Raw genomic sequence first — 19,184 nt, 5'->3', positions numbered from 1 at the left:
CGTCTTGTGGTCTGGTGCGTCTTATAGAGCGAAAAATCTTTTAGTTATTTATCAGGTTTCTACCTTCATTGTAAGGTCCTGAGGTGACTCAGAGCAATATAATCATGTAATTTTTAAAAAAGTAAAATAATTAAAACAGTTTATATGCAATCATAAAAACAAATAAAGCCTTTCTAGGTGAAAGCTGCATACTATAGTTTAAAGAAAAAGAAGAGGTTGGCACCACAAAAACACCTTAAATGACAAGTGTATGTCAAAAGGTGTGTTTTCAGGATATGACAAAAGCTGTGCAAGACGCGCCTCTGTGTTGAGAAAGTTCCACAATTCAGGGGATGCCTAAATTTAGAAAAGTCACTCTCAGGCTGCCATTCCTCGCACTTCTGAGGATGGTGGAATGTTAACACCCAAGAGAGTCAGTAGGGATGGAAGTGGTCTTTCAGATATTTGGGCCTAAGCTGTTTATGGCTTAGCATTATATATAGGGCTGCTGATGTATATGGTACTTTACAGCATAAGACAACCTCCCCCAATATGTTGGCCTCTGTTTCTTTTTGACTATCCACCCCATTAGCCCCAGCCAATGTAGCCAATGGTCAGAGATGATGGGAGTTGTAGTCAGAAGCACCTGAGATTTAATAAGGCTGAAATAACATAATAATTAGGGGGAGAAGGGATAGGGCCATACTCAGATATTTACTCTCTAAATTTTTACAAATAGAAATGACCACCAATGGATGGGAGGGGAGGGGAGGGGAGGAAGGAAAGGGAGGGAGGTATAATTGTCCTAAAACACATTAACAACTCTAGTCTTTAAAATCATAATCCGCTATTATTATTATTATTTTGCTTACCATACTGTTTCTCACCTGTTCATTGCAGTCAGTATATGGAGTTACAGAAGACAGTCAGTCCCAAAGTCCTGTACATATGCCCTCCCAACCAGCTCGGAAAACAACAAAAGATGATGTCCGGAAGCAAGTAAGGAATCTTCTTTGTGACTTCTTATGTTCCTTTTGGAGATATTCCACCCTTTTTCTCTTTCCATGTTACTATAAATAGGACAGAATATTGAGTAAATATGAAATTGGAAACTTGCCTCTCCCTCAAAAGAAAACACATGTGCTTAGAGTATGTCATAATCTGCCAATTTTTAAAGTTATAATTATATCTCTTGTACTGTTGTAGTTTGCTGTAAGCTACCAGGGATCCCCTGATGCTAAACACATTTCTTTGAAAGCAAGTCAGTTTATTTCGCAGACACTTGCATTCCTATAATCAACTTGTTCCTTCTTGGACCATTCCACTTCTCCATTCATGTCATGTATGGCCATTGACAATTCAGCAAATGGGGAAGTCTGGGTTCACAAGGTCCTCCAAATGCTCACCAGAATAGTCAGGAAGGTTTGGGTTGGGAGTCAGCAACTTTAAGTAGATTACAGTGTAAGTCATTTGAAGCATTAAGAGGTGTTTTATTTCCCTTCCACCAGATAACATTTCTGAACGTGCAGATAGACAGACACTGTTTAAAAATGTCTAAAGTAGCAGAAAGGTAAGACTTCCCATTTACATATGTTATAATTGTTGTTGTAATGGTTCTCTGCTATCTGTTCTGTTTCCCCCTCTCAATCATCATCATCATCATCATCATCATCATCTATTATTTATACCCCAGCCACTCTGGGTGGCTTCCAACAGAATATTAAAATACAATAGTCTACTACAGTGTTTCCCAACCTTTTTTGGGCAAAGGCACACTTGTTTCATGAAAAAAATCTCGAGGCACACCACCATTACAGCCCCGTGACGTCAGCGCACAGCGTCACGCCGGGAGGGACATGAATTGCTAGCAAATTACATAATCACCTCCTTGAGGGCTGGCTCATCTTCTCCGAAGGCAGAACCCCATTAATTAACAGCACAGACTCACACCATAGCCAAGACGAGGGGGGAAAACCTCAGTCATGCACAGTCATGCACATGTGGGGGCTAAATGAGGACGAAGACCGGGCAGAGAGCAGGGTTCAAATCACTCCACCTGGCCAGGACAATCCCTGGGTGCTCCCTTGGGCCACTCGCCTGACCCACCTCGCAGGGCTGTTGTTGCGAGGATAACACGGGGAGAACCACGCACGCCCCCGGGAGCTCCTTGGAGGAGAAAGCGGGCGATGAATGCAATGCACGGAATATATGAGAGGCGACCAGGTTTTGCAGGTGAGGGGCCCCCGCCAGCCTCTGCTTCCAACACCCGGCGCAATGACGCCGAAGTTTCCCCCCGGGCTCGGCTCGGGGAGCAGCGCTGCTCCCCCCCCGGCTCCCCTTCGCCCTCCCGGCTCTCTCTGGCGCCCACTGGGGACCCCCCTCACCTGCCAAGTCCGGAGCGCCGGTGGAAGTTGCATGCATGCATGCAGGGCGCCGCGTTGCCATTGCATTGCACTGCACTCCATGCAACGCCTGCACGCATGCATTGCCTTGCACGCCCGCCAAGGAGTCTCCCTGCGGTCAGATGCGTCCCCTCCGGCGCGGATGCAGCATTGCAAAAAAAAAAAAAACCCCGATGCAGCCCTACCTGGGGGGCAGCCTCCGCCGCCGCCGCTCCGCCTCCGCGGGGATCCCCGGGCTCCATCCTGCCGCCCAATCTCCGCGGGGGCGCAGGCAGGCTGCGCGGGGTCTGCGTGGAAGAGCCCCTGCCCGCCCGGCCGCCGCCACTGCGCTCATTCCATGGCCGGGAGAAGAGCGCTTCAAACAAAACGCCCGGCCCGCCAGGCCACGCTGGGAAACGTAGTTCGCGCACCCCGCGCGGGCGCGGAGCCCAAGGGCGAGGGGACTACGGATCCCGGCAGCCCCCGCGCCGGGGACGGAGGGGGAGAGGCCGGGTGCAGGGATGGAGGGACGGGTGGGCGAGCAAGTGAGTGAGTGGCAGCCGCCAAGCCTTGGCCGAGAGCCAGGAAGGGCCTCCCCAGAGGAGGAGGAGGAGGACGGAGGTGCAGAGCGGGAGGGAGGGAACCCCAGGGGTCATCTAGTGACGGCGCCCCAATCGGAAAATTGACTTTTAAAAAAAAATCTTTCGAATTTTTTAATTTTTCCCGCGGCACACCAGGCAACATCTCGCGGCACACTAGTGTGCCGCGGAACATTGGTTGGGAAACACTGGTCTACTAAACATTAAAAGCTTCCCTAAACAGGGCTGCCTTCAGATGTCTTCTAAAATTCTGGTAGTTGTTTTTCTCTTTGACATCTGACGGGAGGGCGGGTGCCACTACCGAGAAGGCCCTCTGTCTGGTTCCCTGTAACTTGGCTTCTCACAGTGAGGGAACCGCCAGAAGGCCCTCGGCGCTGGATCTCAGAACAATTGGGGGTGGAGACGCTCCTTCAGGTATACTGGGCTGAGGCTGTTTAGGGCTTTAAAGGTCAGCACCAACACTTTGAATTGTGCTCGGAAACGTATCAAATGATTCAAGACTAATTTCGTATCCAGGAATGAGCACCTGAGCTGGGCATTTCTCCCTTGACTGCTGCCCTGCCTTGCTCCTGTTGTATGCCTACTTTGGCATGAAGATCCTGATTTGTATTGAGTCAAAGCCCCCCATTACATCCAATCTTGCAAACTCTGATTTAATGTGGATTAACAGTAAGCCCCGGTGTCCATCTATCCTACGTGGGGGTGTAGAAAAGCCACTAAGAGAAGCCGCTCATGAAGTAGCAATTGCTGGCAGGGGCGGTGGAAGGAGGTGGTGGGGGTGGACCGCCCCGGGCGCACTCACTGAAGGGGTGACCTTTGACACACCGTGTGCCAGCGACTCCTAAGCCCTACCCTGAGCCATCGGGGTAAGGGGGGGACTACACCGCTTTGCCGGCAGCATTCTCCCCTTCCTCCTTCATTTTGACAGCTTGGAGGAGGCTTGGGAGTTGCGGGCGGGCGGTGCACTGAATGTTCACTATGGGCAGCTCGCTCTGCCCCCAGCTGCAGGGCACGCACACTGCTATGAGCATCCAAGTGGCTATCCTGTGCCTGGGAGGGCACCCTCCGCACCGCGCCCCACCCTTGGGAGTGTGCCACGCCCCCCTCTGGAGGGGCATATGCTCCGCCGATGTTTGCTGGCACTGTACAGGATCACACCCTCCCAGTTAACAGCTGTGTGACTCTGTTAAGCAGAGACATTGACCCTGCAGGAAGGAGAACTGCATCATGGGGTGTACCTTCTCCTGAGAATTAAGTAAATATTACATTTAAACTAACTAAATTTCCCCCCAGTTTATTACTTGATGAAATTTATGCCCTGCTCTTCCTCTCAAGGGAGCCCAGAATGACTCTGGTTACTTTAAAATAAGTGGCAACTTCCAATCTCCTCTTTTTGACTGCACCAGAGGAGGAAAGTGGGGGGCGGGGGGGACATGTGAGCACAAGGCATTTCTTTAAAGCATCATTTAGTGTTACATGTCAGAGGCTCACAAGAGTGAATTAGGATGAAGTAGTTTTAAAGCCAACCCAAACAAGATCCTTTGACCTTAAAGTTGGGATAAAATGCTGAGCTCAGCATGGCCAGACTTGTTGATTACGATGGAATTGTTGTTGTACGGTAGCCTTTCAGACTGAACCCACAGTTTAATAGCTTATTGTTTCCGCCGGGAATGTGGCAGATTAGCAGATCATAACGCATGAGGGCTTCTTTTCTCTTTATCTGTGCAGCATTAATTCCCAAGACTATTTTCCCTCCTAGAAGTCTCCAAACAAATTTTGCACTAGCAGTAAAGGAGACTTTGGCTAGAAGGAGACAAAGAAGAGCACATTGCAGTGTCAGCAAATCAGAATACTGTCCTAGTTGCACAATTTATGAGAGTGTGTGTGCCCTGAATTTCAGTAGCTATTAGGGATTGGGATGCAAAATGCCATTTTAAACAGCTTTTCTCTTGGTCTTCCAGAGGCCACGAGTATCGTAAAAAATACGTATAGAATCACAAAATTTAGAACCGCAGATATACAGAAAAAAAGGTGAGGAAGCCAAAAGATAAACAGCGCTCCTGTTTAGTGCAGAAAGAGATTCTGTATCATTCAGCAGGGTTGGGAAGCACCAGAGGAAGTTTTTCACCAGGGAGAAGAAAGAAATTCCTTGTGCAGTCACAGAGAAAGTAGATGGTGACTTTCCCAGACTTGCATGCTCCTAGATCTGCCATGTAGCATTGCACCAACACTGAGGAAAGTGCCTGCAACGTTCAGCTGCAGAACATGCCTGAAATATTCAGTGGATCCAGTTTTCCTTCCTTCCTTTCATCCCTTACTTTTCATGTCTCTGCAAAACCAAGACTGACTTTACAATTTGCCCGGTGCGATTCACAGCCACTCGATAATAGGCTCATCAAATTCCATGAAATGGCTCTGAAGTAAACAGCTTGAACTGCAACCCACATTATTTTTAACTCCTTGTGGTGCCCGCAGTTTCATTGGAAAACATTTGAATTTCAGAAACTATAGTCCCCAATTGATTTTTTTAACAGAAATCTCCCCCCCACCCAATGCTTCAGTTACTGTGAAAATTGAGGCTTTTCCTTCCTCCAGCTACTGATCCATGGTGGTCATGAAACGTTACTAATGAAATAAGATAAGACAGGGAGGGACTAAGGACCCCGAGGCTTTATTGGTAGGACCTGCATTTTGTTACGAAATGGTGTGATTGTAATGCCTTGTGAAATAACAACAACCTTCCTGTGACAGGCTGAAGGGAAAAAGAGCTCCACACCTCCAGCCCCACCATTTCTCATTAACACACACACACACACACGCAAGTGATATAGCCTGTGTAAGAATTAAAGTGAACAATTGGCCAGTGTTTGGAACCTAGACTATTCTCCCTAGCGACAGTTTGATTCTTGATTCTTATTCTTAGCCAAAGTCCGTGCACAGTTTTAACAGTAGACATACGCGTTTTAGTAAATGCTGGCGTTCACATGTGGGTGCTACAAACGGGGCGGGGGGGCGGTCTGCATGGGTGACACCACTGAGAGGGGTGACAAAATGCTGGGTGGCACTCACGTGGGGCCTGCAGCACACCCAAGCCACGCGTCTCTCCTGGAAGTGACGCAGTGGCTTGGGTGCCCGCAGGCTCCGCGCTGCCCCAAACAGTCTGGCTGCCGCCTCCCCCTCAGCTGTAGGGTGGCTGAGTGGGAGGAGGCAGGCAGACTCCTTGGAGGTCCTGTGGAGCACCCTGCCACAGTTGGCCCCACCCCACGGGTGGCTGGCTCCGCCCCTGGGCACAGCGTACACACGCTGCCCCAGGCACCCAATAGGTTTGCTCCGCCGCTGGCTGCAAATCCCAGCTATGTGCCCATCAACATTCGCCTGAGCAATAATCTGGCAAAAAATGTTGACTTGCCTTACGGAGACCAAATGAAAACAATACAACTACTCAAAGTATGCATGGTGAATGGAGCATTTGTAGGGGGAAACTAAAATGATGTATCTTGTTGATGCAATTATTATATTAAGCGGGACGCTAGAAACCAATGCGCACAAGTCTACAAAACTTAAGTGTTTAACCTTCCCCATTGACATCTATTGGACAAAGCACCAGTTAATTTTCTGTTGAAATCAATGCTTAGCTCTGTCCAATAGAAGTTAATGGGGGGCTTGCTTTTGTCCGGCTGTACTATATCTAGTTAGCTACTTTGTTTTTGATCAAAAACAATCATCTGCCTAACCCAGGGGTCAGCAAACTTTTTCAGCTGGAGGACAGTCCACTGTCCCTCAGACCTTGTGGGGGGCCGAACTATATTTTGAAAGGGGGGAAATGCATTTTAAATAAAAGGACACATTCTACTCATGTAAAAACACGCTGATTTCTGGACCATCCGTGGGCTGGATTTAGAAGGCGACTGGGCCAGATCTGGCCCCCGGGCCTTAGCTTGGCTACCCATGGCCTAACCACTTCTTTTTTTTAAGGAATGGAAACAAAAGTTACATTCCTGTGAACTTAGATAATACAAGGTAGCATTGTTTGTTTTGTAACACCTATGGAAGACAAACACTTTGGCATAGACTATGTATCCTATAGGAACCAGCCTTTTTACTGACACTTGTGCAGTGCATGGGCAAAAAATGAATACTTTTCAGATTAATATACTTTTTAAAAATAGCAATATATGTAATATTTAATGAAGTTATACGCACAGCTTTCATCTCTGTATATTTTCTTTTCTTTTCTCTTGTTACAGTTTAATTACTTATTCAGATCAGTACATTGACTATGACCCTTTTTTAACTCCTGCTGAACCTTCTAATCCCTGGATAAATGATGACGCTATATTTTGGGACTTAGAAACAAGGTGAGATATTAATATTTTTCACACTTCTTACTATTATTCATTTCTATACAGTTTTATATTTTAAAGGGGGGATCTCAAAGCTGTTTACAACCTATATTCATATAAAACATTGCAGAGCTCTTTTGGCTGCACAGTTTGCATTATCTTTATGTGAAGGATTGACACCTGCCTATAACAGAGGGAGAGGTGAGATGGCAAGACCTTGCAGAGAACAGCTGCTGGCTGGCTCTTCTCTTCCCAGAACTGACTCCCAAAATCCTAATAGTCATTGTAACAATTATTATTATTTATACAGCACTATCTATGAACAGGATGGTTTATTTACAAAGGAGGGTCCCTGCCCAGTTATCTAACGTTATTATCTAAATTTGCTTCTCCTCCTCCTTATAGATTCCTTTGTCCCTTATTGTATCCCATCTGTTACACTGGATGTCGTTATTTGAATTTAAAATAAGGGTAGTTAACTTTTCTGTCTCAGGCTGCATACAAGCCCAGAAGAGGGATTTTGTGCGCTCCCTCAAACTTGTCATTAAATATATCATTAATTTCGTATTTTCTGAGATAAGAAATTTATTAGAGTAAGAGACCCTTCTGAGGAAAAGAATACGGCTGCATACTTATCACTCTCAGATTCTCCTTTCAATACATAAAACAGATACTGAATAGGAAATTATGCCCCCTCCCTCCCCAGAAAATCATAACTCACCCCAAATATTGCAGGTTGACATTTTCCTCTCTTGGGCTACAGAGTCGATTTCTTCAAATTATAAGCAAGTGTTTCTCTCTGATATCAGCTTTGTATCCACAAGCAGAGAACTACCTAGCTTATCTTTTTCTGACATTTTGACAAGGTAACAAATCATCTGTTTTCATACATACAGATTTCTCTACTCTTTGAAGTCAAAAGGATGTGTGTGTGTCCCCCTTTAATTTAAATTATCACTACAGGCTCACTAATGAGCATTTTGAATTAAGCTATCACAGAGAAATATATGTTGGGAGACTCGGGGGAAAAACCCTGGCTGATCCTTATCTTTGTATCCTTTGAATAGCAAGGAGCCTTCTCAGCACCGGGTCAAAAGATGGGGCTTCTCTATAGATGAGGTGTTGAAAGATCCCGTTGGGCGTGACCAGTTTCTTCGGTTTCTGGAATCGGAATTCAGTTCTGAAAACCTCAGGTAAAGATTTAGTGCTCCAAAGGTTGCAGTACTTGCTCTGCAGAAAAGTTCACTGATGTCAAGAGCAAGGAATGTGGGAATTGGACTCCTGTATGGAATGCTATAAATTAACAATAAGGGATTTAAACTTAAATTGCAATTGAAAGTACCAAAGAAACACATGAAACAAGGTTACAATTTGCTGATAAATTTATTATTAAGAATGCATTGTGCGGGAGATGCGGGGAAGTTCGATGGAAAGTTGGAATAAGCTGCTGAAGGGTTATGATCTTTCTTTTCTTCTTTTACATTTTTCTTTTTCTTTTTTCTCTTTCTGTTTTCTGTTTATGTCTGAAAAAATGCAATAAAAATATTTTAAAAAAAATGGAATGCTATAAATTAGCATGACAGCAGTGCTAGTCTGTATCTCAAAGGTACCCTTAAGGTACCACTAAGGAATTTGCCAAAATCTTTGTTAAAAGGCATGCTGGTTGGATTTTGATAGAAATCTACAATTCCCTCTAGAAGAAGGTTAATTTTCCATATATGTTGGACTAAAATTAGTTATGATGCAAGGCAAAAGCTAAACGTGAGCGATCCCTGTCACCCTGTTATCATCATAACAAACACAAGCTGCAGTGACAGCTCAGTGTCAGTCTGTCAGTCATTCATTTGCTTAGCATTACATGCAAACTCACATGCCTCGTCATTTTCAAAAGGGGCTGGAACAATCTCTGGACAGAGATCTGAGACCCCATCTAGTGTTTAACAGACAGCTTTGTTAGTAGATTCCGATAATACATTTATATGCTTGTGTCAAACGGGGTCAGATTTTGAATCAGTGTTACTGAGTGAGCTAATTCACAAAGAGAACAGAACAGGCCTTATTACTAAGCAATGTTTTCTGGGACGTCACATAAGGCCACTGAAGTATAGCTTTGCTTTATTTATTGATAAAGGATGTGGCAGCACCTTGAGAACACTGTTCTGCGACCGCTCCTGCAGCTACAGCTAAAGACTAGTTTCAGAACTGCTACATTAGATGCTCATAGTTCTGCAACAGATATCTTGGCGAATGCCCACACATATATCCAGGGCAGGAAGAAGAAAGGAATAACTGATATAGGGATGGGCTAGTTAATAGCCAAAGGATCTCTGTGACGCTTGAAGAATGCAGTACTTATTTCACTGAGCCTACAACTGAATGTTCAGTATAGATGGATGAGACACAGCATGTTGTGTACTGGTTAGAGTCTTGAACTACAGTGGTACCTTGGGTTAAGTACTTAATTCGTTCCAGAGGTCCATTCTTAACCTGAAAGCACCACTTTAGCTAATGGAGCCTCCCACTGCCGCCACGCCACCGGAGCACAATTTCTGTTCTCATCCTGAAACAAAGTTCTTAACCTGAAGCACTATTTCTGGGTTAGCGGAGTCTGTAACCTGAAGCGTATGTAACCCGAGGTACCACTGTACTAGGACCAGGGAAACACAAGTTCAACCCCCACTTGCCTATGGCACCTTTGGACCATTCAGTCACTATCACTTAGCCTAACCTACCTCACAGAGTTGTTGTGCGGAGAGATGGGGAAGAGGTGTGCTGATGTGAGCTCCTTAGAGGAAATTGCAGGATATAAATGCAGATGGTGGTGGTGATACCGGAATAGTGAAGGGATAGTCCAATCACAGGGGAGGGGGCAATTGTGGAGCGCAGTTGTGGCTGATGAAGGAAGACCTCATCAAAGTGCAACAGCCCCTAGGACCAGATGGGCTGCGGAAGGAAAGGCTGCTAGTTCTGGGAGTTCCAGGATCCTGTGGGAGGGAGAAGCTATTTCAGTATTTTGCCTATGGCGACAAAATGCCTAAAGCCAGCCCTGAGGGGGAGTTTCACCAGCTGTCTCCAGATTTTTCCTGTCAGAGATTTTTGTGTATTCGAACCAGCTGGAGAAATCTCCAACGTCACAATTAGAACTCTCTTTCTCTCTTTATGTTAACCTAAGAGTAAGGTAATTCCTGAACCTTGAAAGCAAACATGTATGAATGCTGAGAAAAGGGACATTTGTGAAGTACCTAAAGACCTTAAGGGTAGTTATTAAAAAAAGAGGATTCACAAACACAAAAATAATGGAAGACAAGCAATTGGGCGGCGGGGGGGGGGGCTTTGTTAGGTTTACTAAATTCCCTTAATTTCAGATACTTTTCTATTTCCTTGTTTATTCCAGTGGGTAGCCATTTCCTCAGAACAGCACAGTGTTGTGAAAACAACAAATGCCACTCCTGTGAACACATCAATATTATCCTTACCTGATACACAGGATGCAGATTTAGCTGCACCTTCCTCTGCCTCCTCTCAGTGTGCTTAGGGCAAGGAGGAAGGACCAAAGCTCAGTGGTGGAGCACCTGCCTTGCTTGCAGAAGGTCTCTGGTTCAATTCCTGGCATCTCCAGGTAGGGATAAGAAAAGCACAGGACACACAGGCCTACTGAGACCAGGTTCCCAGAGAGGAGCTCCCAGCCGCTTTGCCCCTTTTTGCAGCTGTGCTACACTAAGACAAGGTTTGGCTTGGTGTGCAGTCCAGCCTGGGGCTCCTAGTTCTGCTCTCGCCTCACTAACCCTCAGCTGGAGCCAGTGTTTGACCTCGACTCATTGTCTCTGCACCTACTGCCTTTGACAGCCTTGGGCTAAAATGCCTGTCAGCTGCCGCCATGTGCATAGACACCTCAGCTGGGAGTAGAAATGGTTAGTTGTGAGGCAAGGCAAAAGCTAAACGTGAGCGATCCCTGTCACCATGTTTATCATTGGAACCAACACAAGCTGCAGTGACAGCTCAGTGTCAATCCGTCAGTCATTCATTTGCTTAACGTGAAGGTTCAGCACAAAACTGGAAAAGATCCAATTGCTAAGACAAGAAATCAGCAAAAGTGATTAAACAATATACACTATGTATATGCTTAAAAGTACAGTGGTGCCCCGTAAGACGAATGCCTTGCAAGACGGAAAACTCGCTAGACGAAAGAGTTTTCCGTTTTGGAGGTGCTTCGCAAAACGAATTTCCTATGGGCTTGCTTCGCAAGACGACAATGTCTTGTGAGTTCCTGCTGGTTTTTTTCCCCTTCCCCCCTTTTTCTAAGCCGCTAAGCCACTCATCAGCTGATCCGATCAGCAGAAAAGCCGCTAATAGCGCTAATCCGCTAATCCTTCAATGGGCTTGCTTTGCAAGACGAAAAAACCGCTAGACGAAGAGAATCACAGAACGGATTCTTTTCGTCTTGCGAGGCACCACTGTATGCCTTTACCCACCTGGTTTCCTCTAGATGTTTTGAACTACAACTCCCATCAGCCCTAGCAAGTGGGAGGTACCAAATCTGGAAGGTACCAGGTTGGTGATCTTATATGAAATTACTTCCAACATGATAACAGGAAAAGACACTACTGCAAGCATATATGTGTCTATAAAGAAGTGAACAACAGCAACAAAACACATTTTCTTGACAGTGAAAGACGGGTACTAATCAGACTCCTGAGGCATCTTGTCCTAAGAGATGGTACATGAGGTAATGATTACTGTCTCTGTGTGACCTTTTAAACTGTAGTACAAAGAACATGAGGCAGAAATTCCAAGGAGCTGAAATAACTTTGCTGTTTGTTGACATCAGCGTCTGTAGTCTCTTAGCCACTAGAGGGTGCAGATGCTCTACAGGTACTAGTTTCTGCTAAATTCAGGTGGAAGATCTCTGACATCGTGTGGATGCGAAAAGGAGTACTATATTTCATAGGCCTAGAGAAGAACCCGAAGCCTGACTGATTGTAGAACTCTTGCTACTCACCAGTGTTCACAAGTTATACTGGAAATCCTGTAGAACTGAAAATTATACATGGAAAGCTTGCCACTCACTTCAGAATTGAGATGTAAATGTGAAGCATGTTCTATTTTCCTCTTTTAGGGGATATCATAGATGTAGTGTCCTGAGCCACACTATGTGAACAGGGTCCCAATAACAACCCAATTATAGCCCACCTAATACCTTGAGATCTCAATGTTTTTGTTTTCTACACCCAACATAAGAAAATGCTCCTAGTCTCAGGAGCTGGACAATCTATTCTGGATGAATCATACATGCTTTCATGATGCCTGCAAGTGGCTGAAGCTTTGGCACTGTAAGCCCATCTGAGAAGCAAATCCAAGCTGCACTGAGCTCAGAGAATTGAAGAACAGGTGTCACAAATAAATACTTTTCACACCAGTATCCTTTAACACACAGCAGGTCCTGATCAGAGCAAGTATGATTCATTATATTTCCCAGTATTTGGGAGGGGGAAATGAGTTCTTTTGCAAGGCTGTGGCTTTGATTTTTTATAAGGCTCAATTAATATGAGCCTTATAAACATAGTAATTTGGGTGCCTGGTAGCTTAAACGAGATCTGAGAAGGGCAACGAACGCAAACAGCAGAATCCTTGGCATATCTTCTCAGAATTAAGCCCCACTTAATACATACATTTTATTTGTATGCTGCCTTTCCATGGTTCAACCCATGCTCAAGGTGGCTCAGAACATGAGCATATATATGTGGGAATCACTAATGACAGCTATCACTTCACTGGAAAAAAGACAGCTTTTGGATTGCCCTTATCACTTTTCATTCAAATAGATTTGGTATATATAAATGTTTCTTTTGATGAGCATGCTTTCAAGAACAACTATTACCTTACTATGAAGAAATGGAGAATATTCTCCCTTCCGGATGGTATAAATTGCATTACATGGTTATCTTTAGCAGACACTAGACAGTGATTACCGTATTTTTTGCTCTATAACACGCACCCGACCATAACACGTACATAGCTTTTAGAGGAGGAAAACAAGAAAAAAAATATTCTAAACGAAACAGTGGATGTATGATTTTTGTGGTTCATGCCACAGACATGTGATCTGACGGTGAGTTTGGGGTAGCCCAATGCAAAAATCCTGAGGATCCATGTGGATCCATGCTTTGTAACCACGTTTTTGCACCACTGCGGCCCCAGGCAACAGTGGGTGCGTGATTTTTTTGGTAGAAGCTGAAGCCATGGACATGCTATGTGATCTGATGGTGAATTTGGGGTGACCCAGTGCAAAAATCCTGAGTATCCATGTGGATCCGTGCTCTGTAACCACGTTTTAAGTGGGGAGGGAAGGAAAAGCACTCAAGGGACAAGAAGCACGCGTGGGGTGGGTGGAGAAGGATGCTGTTAATAATGCAGAAGAGGGGTATAAGAGGAGAAGGCTCCTCTCCTCTCCCGCTTTGCTCCTTTAAAGCAAGCAGGCTCTCTGTCCCTCTCTCCTCCCCACTCAGCGGCTCTTCTCCCGCTTTGCTGTTTCAAAGCGATACATGGAGGAGGGAAGGAAGGGGAACCATGGATCCTCTGTTCACGACTGCAGCAGATCCCCCCGTCATCCGTAGGCATTCGCTCCATAACACGCACAGACATTTCCCCTTACTTTCTAGTAGGAAAAAAGTGAGTGTTATGGTGCAAAAAATACGGTATATAAGAAGGGGACATTATGTGGAACATATTTCTGCCACATCCTGGTGAGTGTTGAATACTATTCTCACAAGTAGCTCCTCTGACTTCCCATGATTTGAATGTCTTTGTGAAGACTACAGAATTAGACTCTTTGGCTAGAAAGGGTGCAATCTACCGAAATGCAGTCCCTCATTAGATGTATGTTAAAATAAACAGTAAATATACCCTGGGTGGGTAGATTCTTCCTAAGAGGCAAAAGGCAAAGCATATCCTCGATTTCTTCTGCGCAGATCCTTGCTGGTAACAGCCAGTATGGAATTTGACTAGCAGTAACTTAATTGGTGGTTGTGGTTAATATTAAAACTCAAAACCCACCTTTCCTTCTTTTTCCCCAAATACTCACAGTGGCATTTGTCATTTCTAAATGTGTTTCTTTCTTACGACTGTTTATTCCAGGTCTGCATCCTCTTTGTCTGTTGTCGTCAGTTTACGTTCTATTCTGCCTGCCCACTGCCACAACGGTGTGCTGTCTGTAAAGAGAATGTAGCGAGGAATCCCTTTCCTCTGGCTAGGCAGAAACCTTTCTCCTCAGGCTGTCTTTAAAGTGTGTGGGGAGCCATTGTAGCAGCAGAATAGCTTTGTCCTATTTGCTGGGGGGCTTTCCATGCCTGACATTGCCTTGGACCGTCACCATGTCTGCTCCTTATCCCATAAAATGGAGGTCCATTTTAGAAGCCTCCTTTCTTGTGCAGGTTTGCTGATTGCATTGCATACTAGTCCCGCATTTCAGTATACAGAGGAGATCATGTAGTAATTTAGGCTGGGTTAGGTGTTTTCTTTCAGGATTACAAGCGCTCAAAATGGGTCTGTGTAAACTGTGGCTCCCAAGGACGGGCTGCACCACAGCTGATCATTAAAGTGTTCCATATCTCAAATGGCTTATCCTCCTTCCTCTTTCTCTTTGGTTGCCATGGCTATGGGGGAGGAGGACCGGAATGGACGGTCAATCAAACTGCAGGCGGTTTTGAAAGGCAACTGTGGAACAGCCCACCAGATCCTGTCACACAGATGGCTTTAATACTTCTTGCAGGGTGGAGAGATTGTTAAGAACAGGAAATGGCAGAATACAGCTGCCTTTTGGGGTGCAGGGGGAGGTACGAAAAGAGAAAACTTCACAAAGCTCAAGCCAAATGAATGGAAAATGTCTTTTTTCCAGCGTTAGCAACATGGCTGAGGTTTGTGATTAAAGAGAAGAGGGCAATCTTTACTCTCTTAAGTGGTGGAGAAGGAGAGAGGCACAATGGATGTGCTTGTTTGCATTTATATCCCACTTTCCTTCCATCACAGAAAATACATGTAGTTCCCTGGTGGTCACCCATCCAGCACAGAGCAAGGCACACACCTGAGTTTCAGCAAAGCAATGGCCTTGTGACCTTTTAACACCATGCATTTCTCAAGCTGCCCATAAAGGGTTTACCTCCAAAGTACATGCAGCATAGACGCCTTTCAAGATTTATTTAGTTGGGGGGGTCACACATATTTAATCATCATTTGGCGACTTGCACATTGAATGAGCTGTCACAGACCGAATACCGCAGATTGCATTTCCGTATCACCTGACACATAATGTTTCTACATGGTGCAGTTTCAGCTGCCAGTGGTGAGAAACCATAGTAGACAACCGAGCCAGCCCCTCTTGTACCACCTACAAGAAAAAAAGCAAAATGGTGACAGAGCATGTGATTTGCATGCAGAGGCTCCCAGCTCCAGTCCTGGGCATCCTCAGTTAGAAAGATCAGGTAGCAGGTTCTGGGATTGCCCTTTGAAACCCTGAAGAGTTGCTCCTTATACAATTGCTTGCCCTTGACAGCTCTTGTCTAGGGTTGCCCAAATTGGATGGAAGTTGCAGTTATTGTGAATGCCCACTGGGTGTCATTATCACTTTGTGCAGATTCCTGACAAAGCACTTTCTTGGCAGTAGGAAAAAGAGGTTTATTTCTACAGTTAAGGGGCACCTAGGGGGGATATTTTTGTTACGTATGTGTAGGCAACATCCACCCCACACCAGTGTGAACACATCCAGTTGCATCAATATGTCATGTTAAGCATTGATAAAATGTAAATGCCTCATTTGAGTTTCCTCTCGTGTGTTATCAGCTCCAGATGATTAAAATTGATCCTGTTGGACAAGCATATGAGCACATTATAAGCAGTAAGCAACTCAGGCACGCAGTGTAAAACAGCAAATTGTGTATGGCAGATGTACATGTACAAATTATTTGTTTGTTTGTTTCTTAGATTTTATACGCTGCTTGATTGTAAAAAAAAAGGCGGTTTACAAAAGATAAATCAGTAAAATCAAGAAAAAAATCATAACCCTACTTTAAAACGTACAAAAGATAAAATACTAAAACAGATTAAAATTACCTTGGCATTCTAGGCATCTGTAGACTTTTCTAAACAAGCATGTTTTTAGCAAGTGCCAAAAAGAGTACAGCGGTACCTCAGGTTACATACGCTTCAGGTTACAGACTCCGCTAACCCAGAAATAGTGCTTCAGGTTAAGAACTTTGCTTCAGGATGAGAACAGAAATTGTGCTCCGGCGGCGCGGCAGCAGCAGGAGGCCCCATTAGCTAAAGTGGTGCTTCAGGTTAAGAACAGTTTCAGGTTAAGTACGGACCTCCGGAACGAATTAAGTACTTAACCTGAGGTACCACTGTACAGTGAAGGCGCCTGCTTGATCTCAATAGGCAGGGAGTTCCAAAGTCTGAGGTACTGCCACACTAAATGATCAAGTTCTCCGTTCAGTATAATGGAAGGAGCGTCTCCGCCCCCATTGTTCAGCCTGGACACAGGTCCTCCTCCAAGGGCCTTCTGGCAGTTCCCTCACTGCGAGAAGCAAAGTTACAGGGAACCAGGCAGAGGGCCTTCTCAGCAGTGGTGCCCTCCTTGTGGAACACCCTCTCTGCAGATGTCAAGGATAATTTTTAGAAGACATCTGAAGGCAGACCTGTATCAGGACATTTTTAATGTTTGGCATTTTACTATGTTTTTATATGTGCTGTAAGCTGCCCAGAGTGGCTGGGGACACGCAGCCAGATCGGCAGGGTATAAATGATAAAATTATTGTTGTTATTATTAAATGCAGAATGGGTATTAGGTGGCACCTGTAGTAGTGCCAATTCTGCCGATCAAAGTGGTTGACAGGACACCTATTGGGTAAGGCCATCTTATAGGTAAACTGGTCCCAAGTTGTTAAGGGCTTTACATATCAATAGTAACACCTTGAACTTGGGCCAGTCTCAGATTGGCAAGCAGTGCGGATCTCTGAGCATGGGTGTTATATGCTGGCAACCCTGCAACCGTGCGGCAGCCTTCTGCACTAACTGCAGCCTCTGGATGAAGCACAAGGAAAGCCCCTCATAGAGCACATTGCAGAATCTATCTTGAATAAAGGCAATTTCACAGATGAAGATTTTTATAAAAGAAATCCACCCACTGTGTTTTCTATCAGTTCTTTACATGAATGTAAACTCCACATTGGATTTAATGCACATTCCATCTCAATTTATCACCTACCTTAACAGCATTTCCATATCGACTCAAACCACAATAGACTCAAATGCACCACAACTGCGACCACTTTCCTAGTGGTTAGACTTATCACATTTTGGTTCTTGCAAAGTTTGTTTTACGAGCCACTGGATTAGTGTAACTGAGTTGTGTTTAACATAATTTGAATATTGGCTGCATAACATGTCAGCTTCTGTTCTATAAATGAATTTTCTTTAATGTAAAATTCAGTGGAGCTAGGACTGGGATTAGCCAGTGCCATGGTAGCTCAGGTTGAAGCACATCTCTGAAACGAATTTCCCCTGTCTTTTCCCTTGATACAGGTTTTGGTTGGCTGTCCAAGACCTGAAAAAACAACCATTGCAAGATGTAGCTACCAGAGTGGAAGATATCTGGCAAGAGTTCCTCGCTCCTGGGGCCCAGAGTGCCATCAACCTGGACTCTCACAGCTATGAGATAACAAGCCAAAATGTCAAAGACCCAGGGAGGTACACATATGAAGATGCACAGGTTCGGACTTGGGTGTCATTCCTAATAGTGCACTAGAACAGAGGAGGGGATGTAACTTTTTAATTTCAGGTTGGGCAAGAATTGTGTCAGTAAAATGTACTTGTGTTTAGCCAGTTAATATATGCAATGAGGACTACGGGCAAAAATACAAGAGCTGGATAAGCCAGTTCACACTAGAAATGTATTCTCAAAAAGGAACTAATTGGATATGCTCCCAAACCTAGCTCATTCACAAAATCCATGGGACTTTTGTTGAATTTTCTCCTTCTACCAGAAGGTTAGAGTGTGTTGCTGATAATACCAAGTTTGCAGATTTAATCCCTATGTGGGACAGCGGCATAGGGGGTTGGTCTAGATGATTCTCAGGGTCCCTTTCCAGCTCTGGGATTCTATGATACACCCCCCCCCCCCCACACACACACAAACCTGGCACCACACTTCTCTATGTCTCATTAGTGCTTGAAAGGGTTTGAAGCAGGAACTGAGAGATAGCTCTCCTTTAGCATGAGATAACCAGTGCAAACACATTATAATGACATATCACGTTTTCTGGGGGGTGAGCCTTGGCACTGAAAACAAATTTCAGGGGTGAGACCTGGCACACCCTGGCTCAAATTAAGCAGCGAGTTCCCACAGGAGTTCACAGACATCGCATTCCTGTGCAGTAATCCAGGCATAATTAGGTAAAAGAAAACAGTGATGTGGTAGGGAGGATATGAGGGTATTCTATTAAAAAACTGTGCAAGATGGGAAAGAGAACAAACAATGGGAACATCCTTGGGTTGGCTGGGGGAGGAAAAGGTTTCGCTATGCAGTACTTATCTTTTTAAACTGAGCCCTCCCGTAAATTGAACAAGTTATCTTAAGCCCTAGAATGTGTAGAATCTGCATCCAAGGGAAGATCAAATGGTTCTTGCCTGCTTCATATCAGCTCATTAAACATCATGCTTGCATAGGAGGCAACGCACAATAATTGCTCCATGCACCCCAGATTTGGTGGCTATCAGTGGCTGGACAGAGCCTATGCATCCTGGGATCTACCAGAGTGGGCCCCTGTTGCAGAGTGTCTAGCACATGGAGAGAAGGGCCCTATTTGCTTGCTATGGCTCTTCTCCATGCG

At 44.9% G+C, this 19,184-nt stretch overlaps 1 protein-coding gene across 7 annotated transcripts in view; it reads left to right on the top strand.

Annotated features, from left to right (window-relative positions):
* The window catches only part of RGS6 (regulator of G protein signaling 6), a 223,846-nt gene that overhangs the window by 170,915 nt on the left and 33,747 nt on the right, over nt 1-19,184 (top strand). For 5 of the 7 annotated variants that reach the window (XM_081186290.1, XM_081186289.1, XM_081186292.1 and 2 more), the window contains 5 exons: nt 880-978; nt 1,488-1,549; nt 7,207-7,317; nt 8,370-8,495; nt 17,878-18,064. In XM_081186290.1, coding sequence (XP_081042416.1) covers nt 880-978; nt 1,488-1,549; nt 7,207-7,317; nt 8,370-8,495; nt 17,878-18,064 — 585 coding nt within the window. The remainder of the gene's footprint in view (nt 1-879; nt 979-1,487; nt 1,550-7,206; nt 7,318-8,369; nt 8,496-17,877; nt 18,065-19,184) is intronic. The other 2 variants (XR_014005857.1, XR_014005858.1) reach the window with 1 other exon arrangement.

Source organism: Podarcis bocagei (assembly GCF_964188305.1).
Source record: "Podarcis bocagei genome assembly, chromosome: 1".
NCBI classification, from domain to species: Eukaryota; Metazoa; Chordata; class Lepidosauria; order Squamata; family Lacertidae; genus Podarcis; species Podarcis bocagei.
Note: the sequence above shows the minus strand (reverse complement) of the source record. Positions and strands in the feature narration are given on the sequence as shown.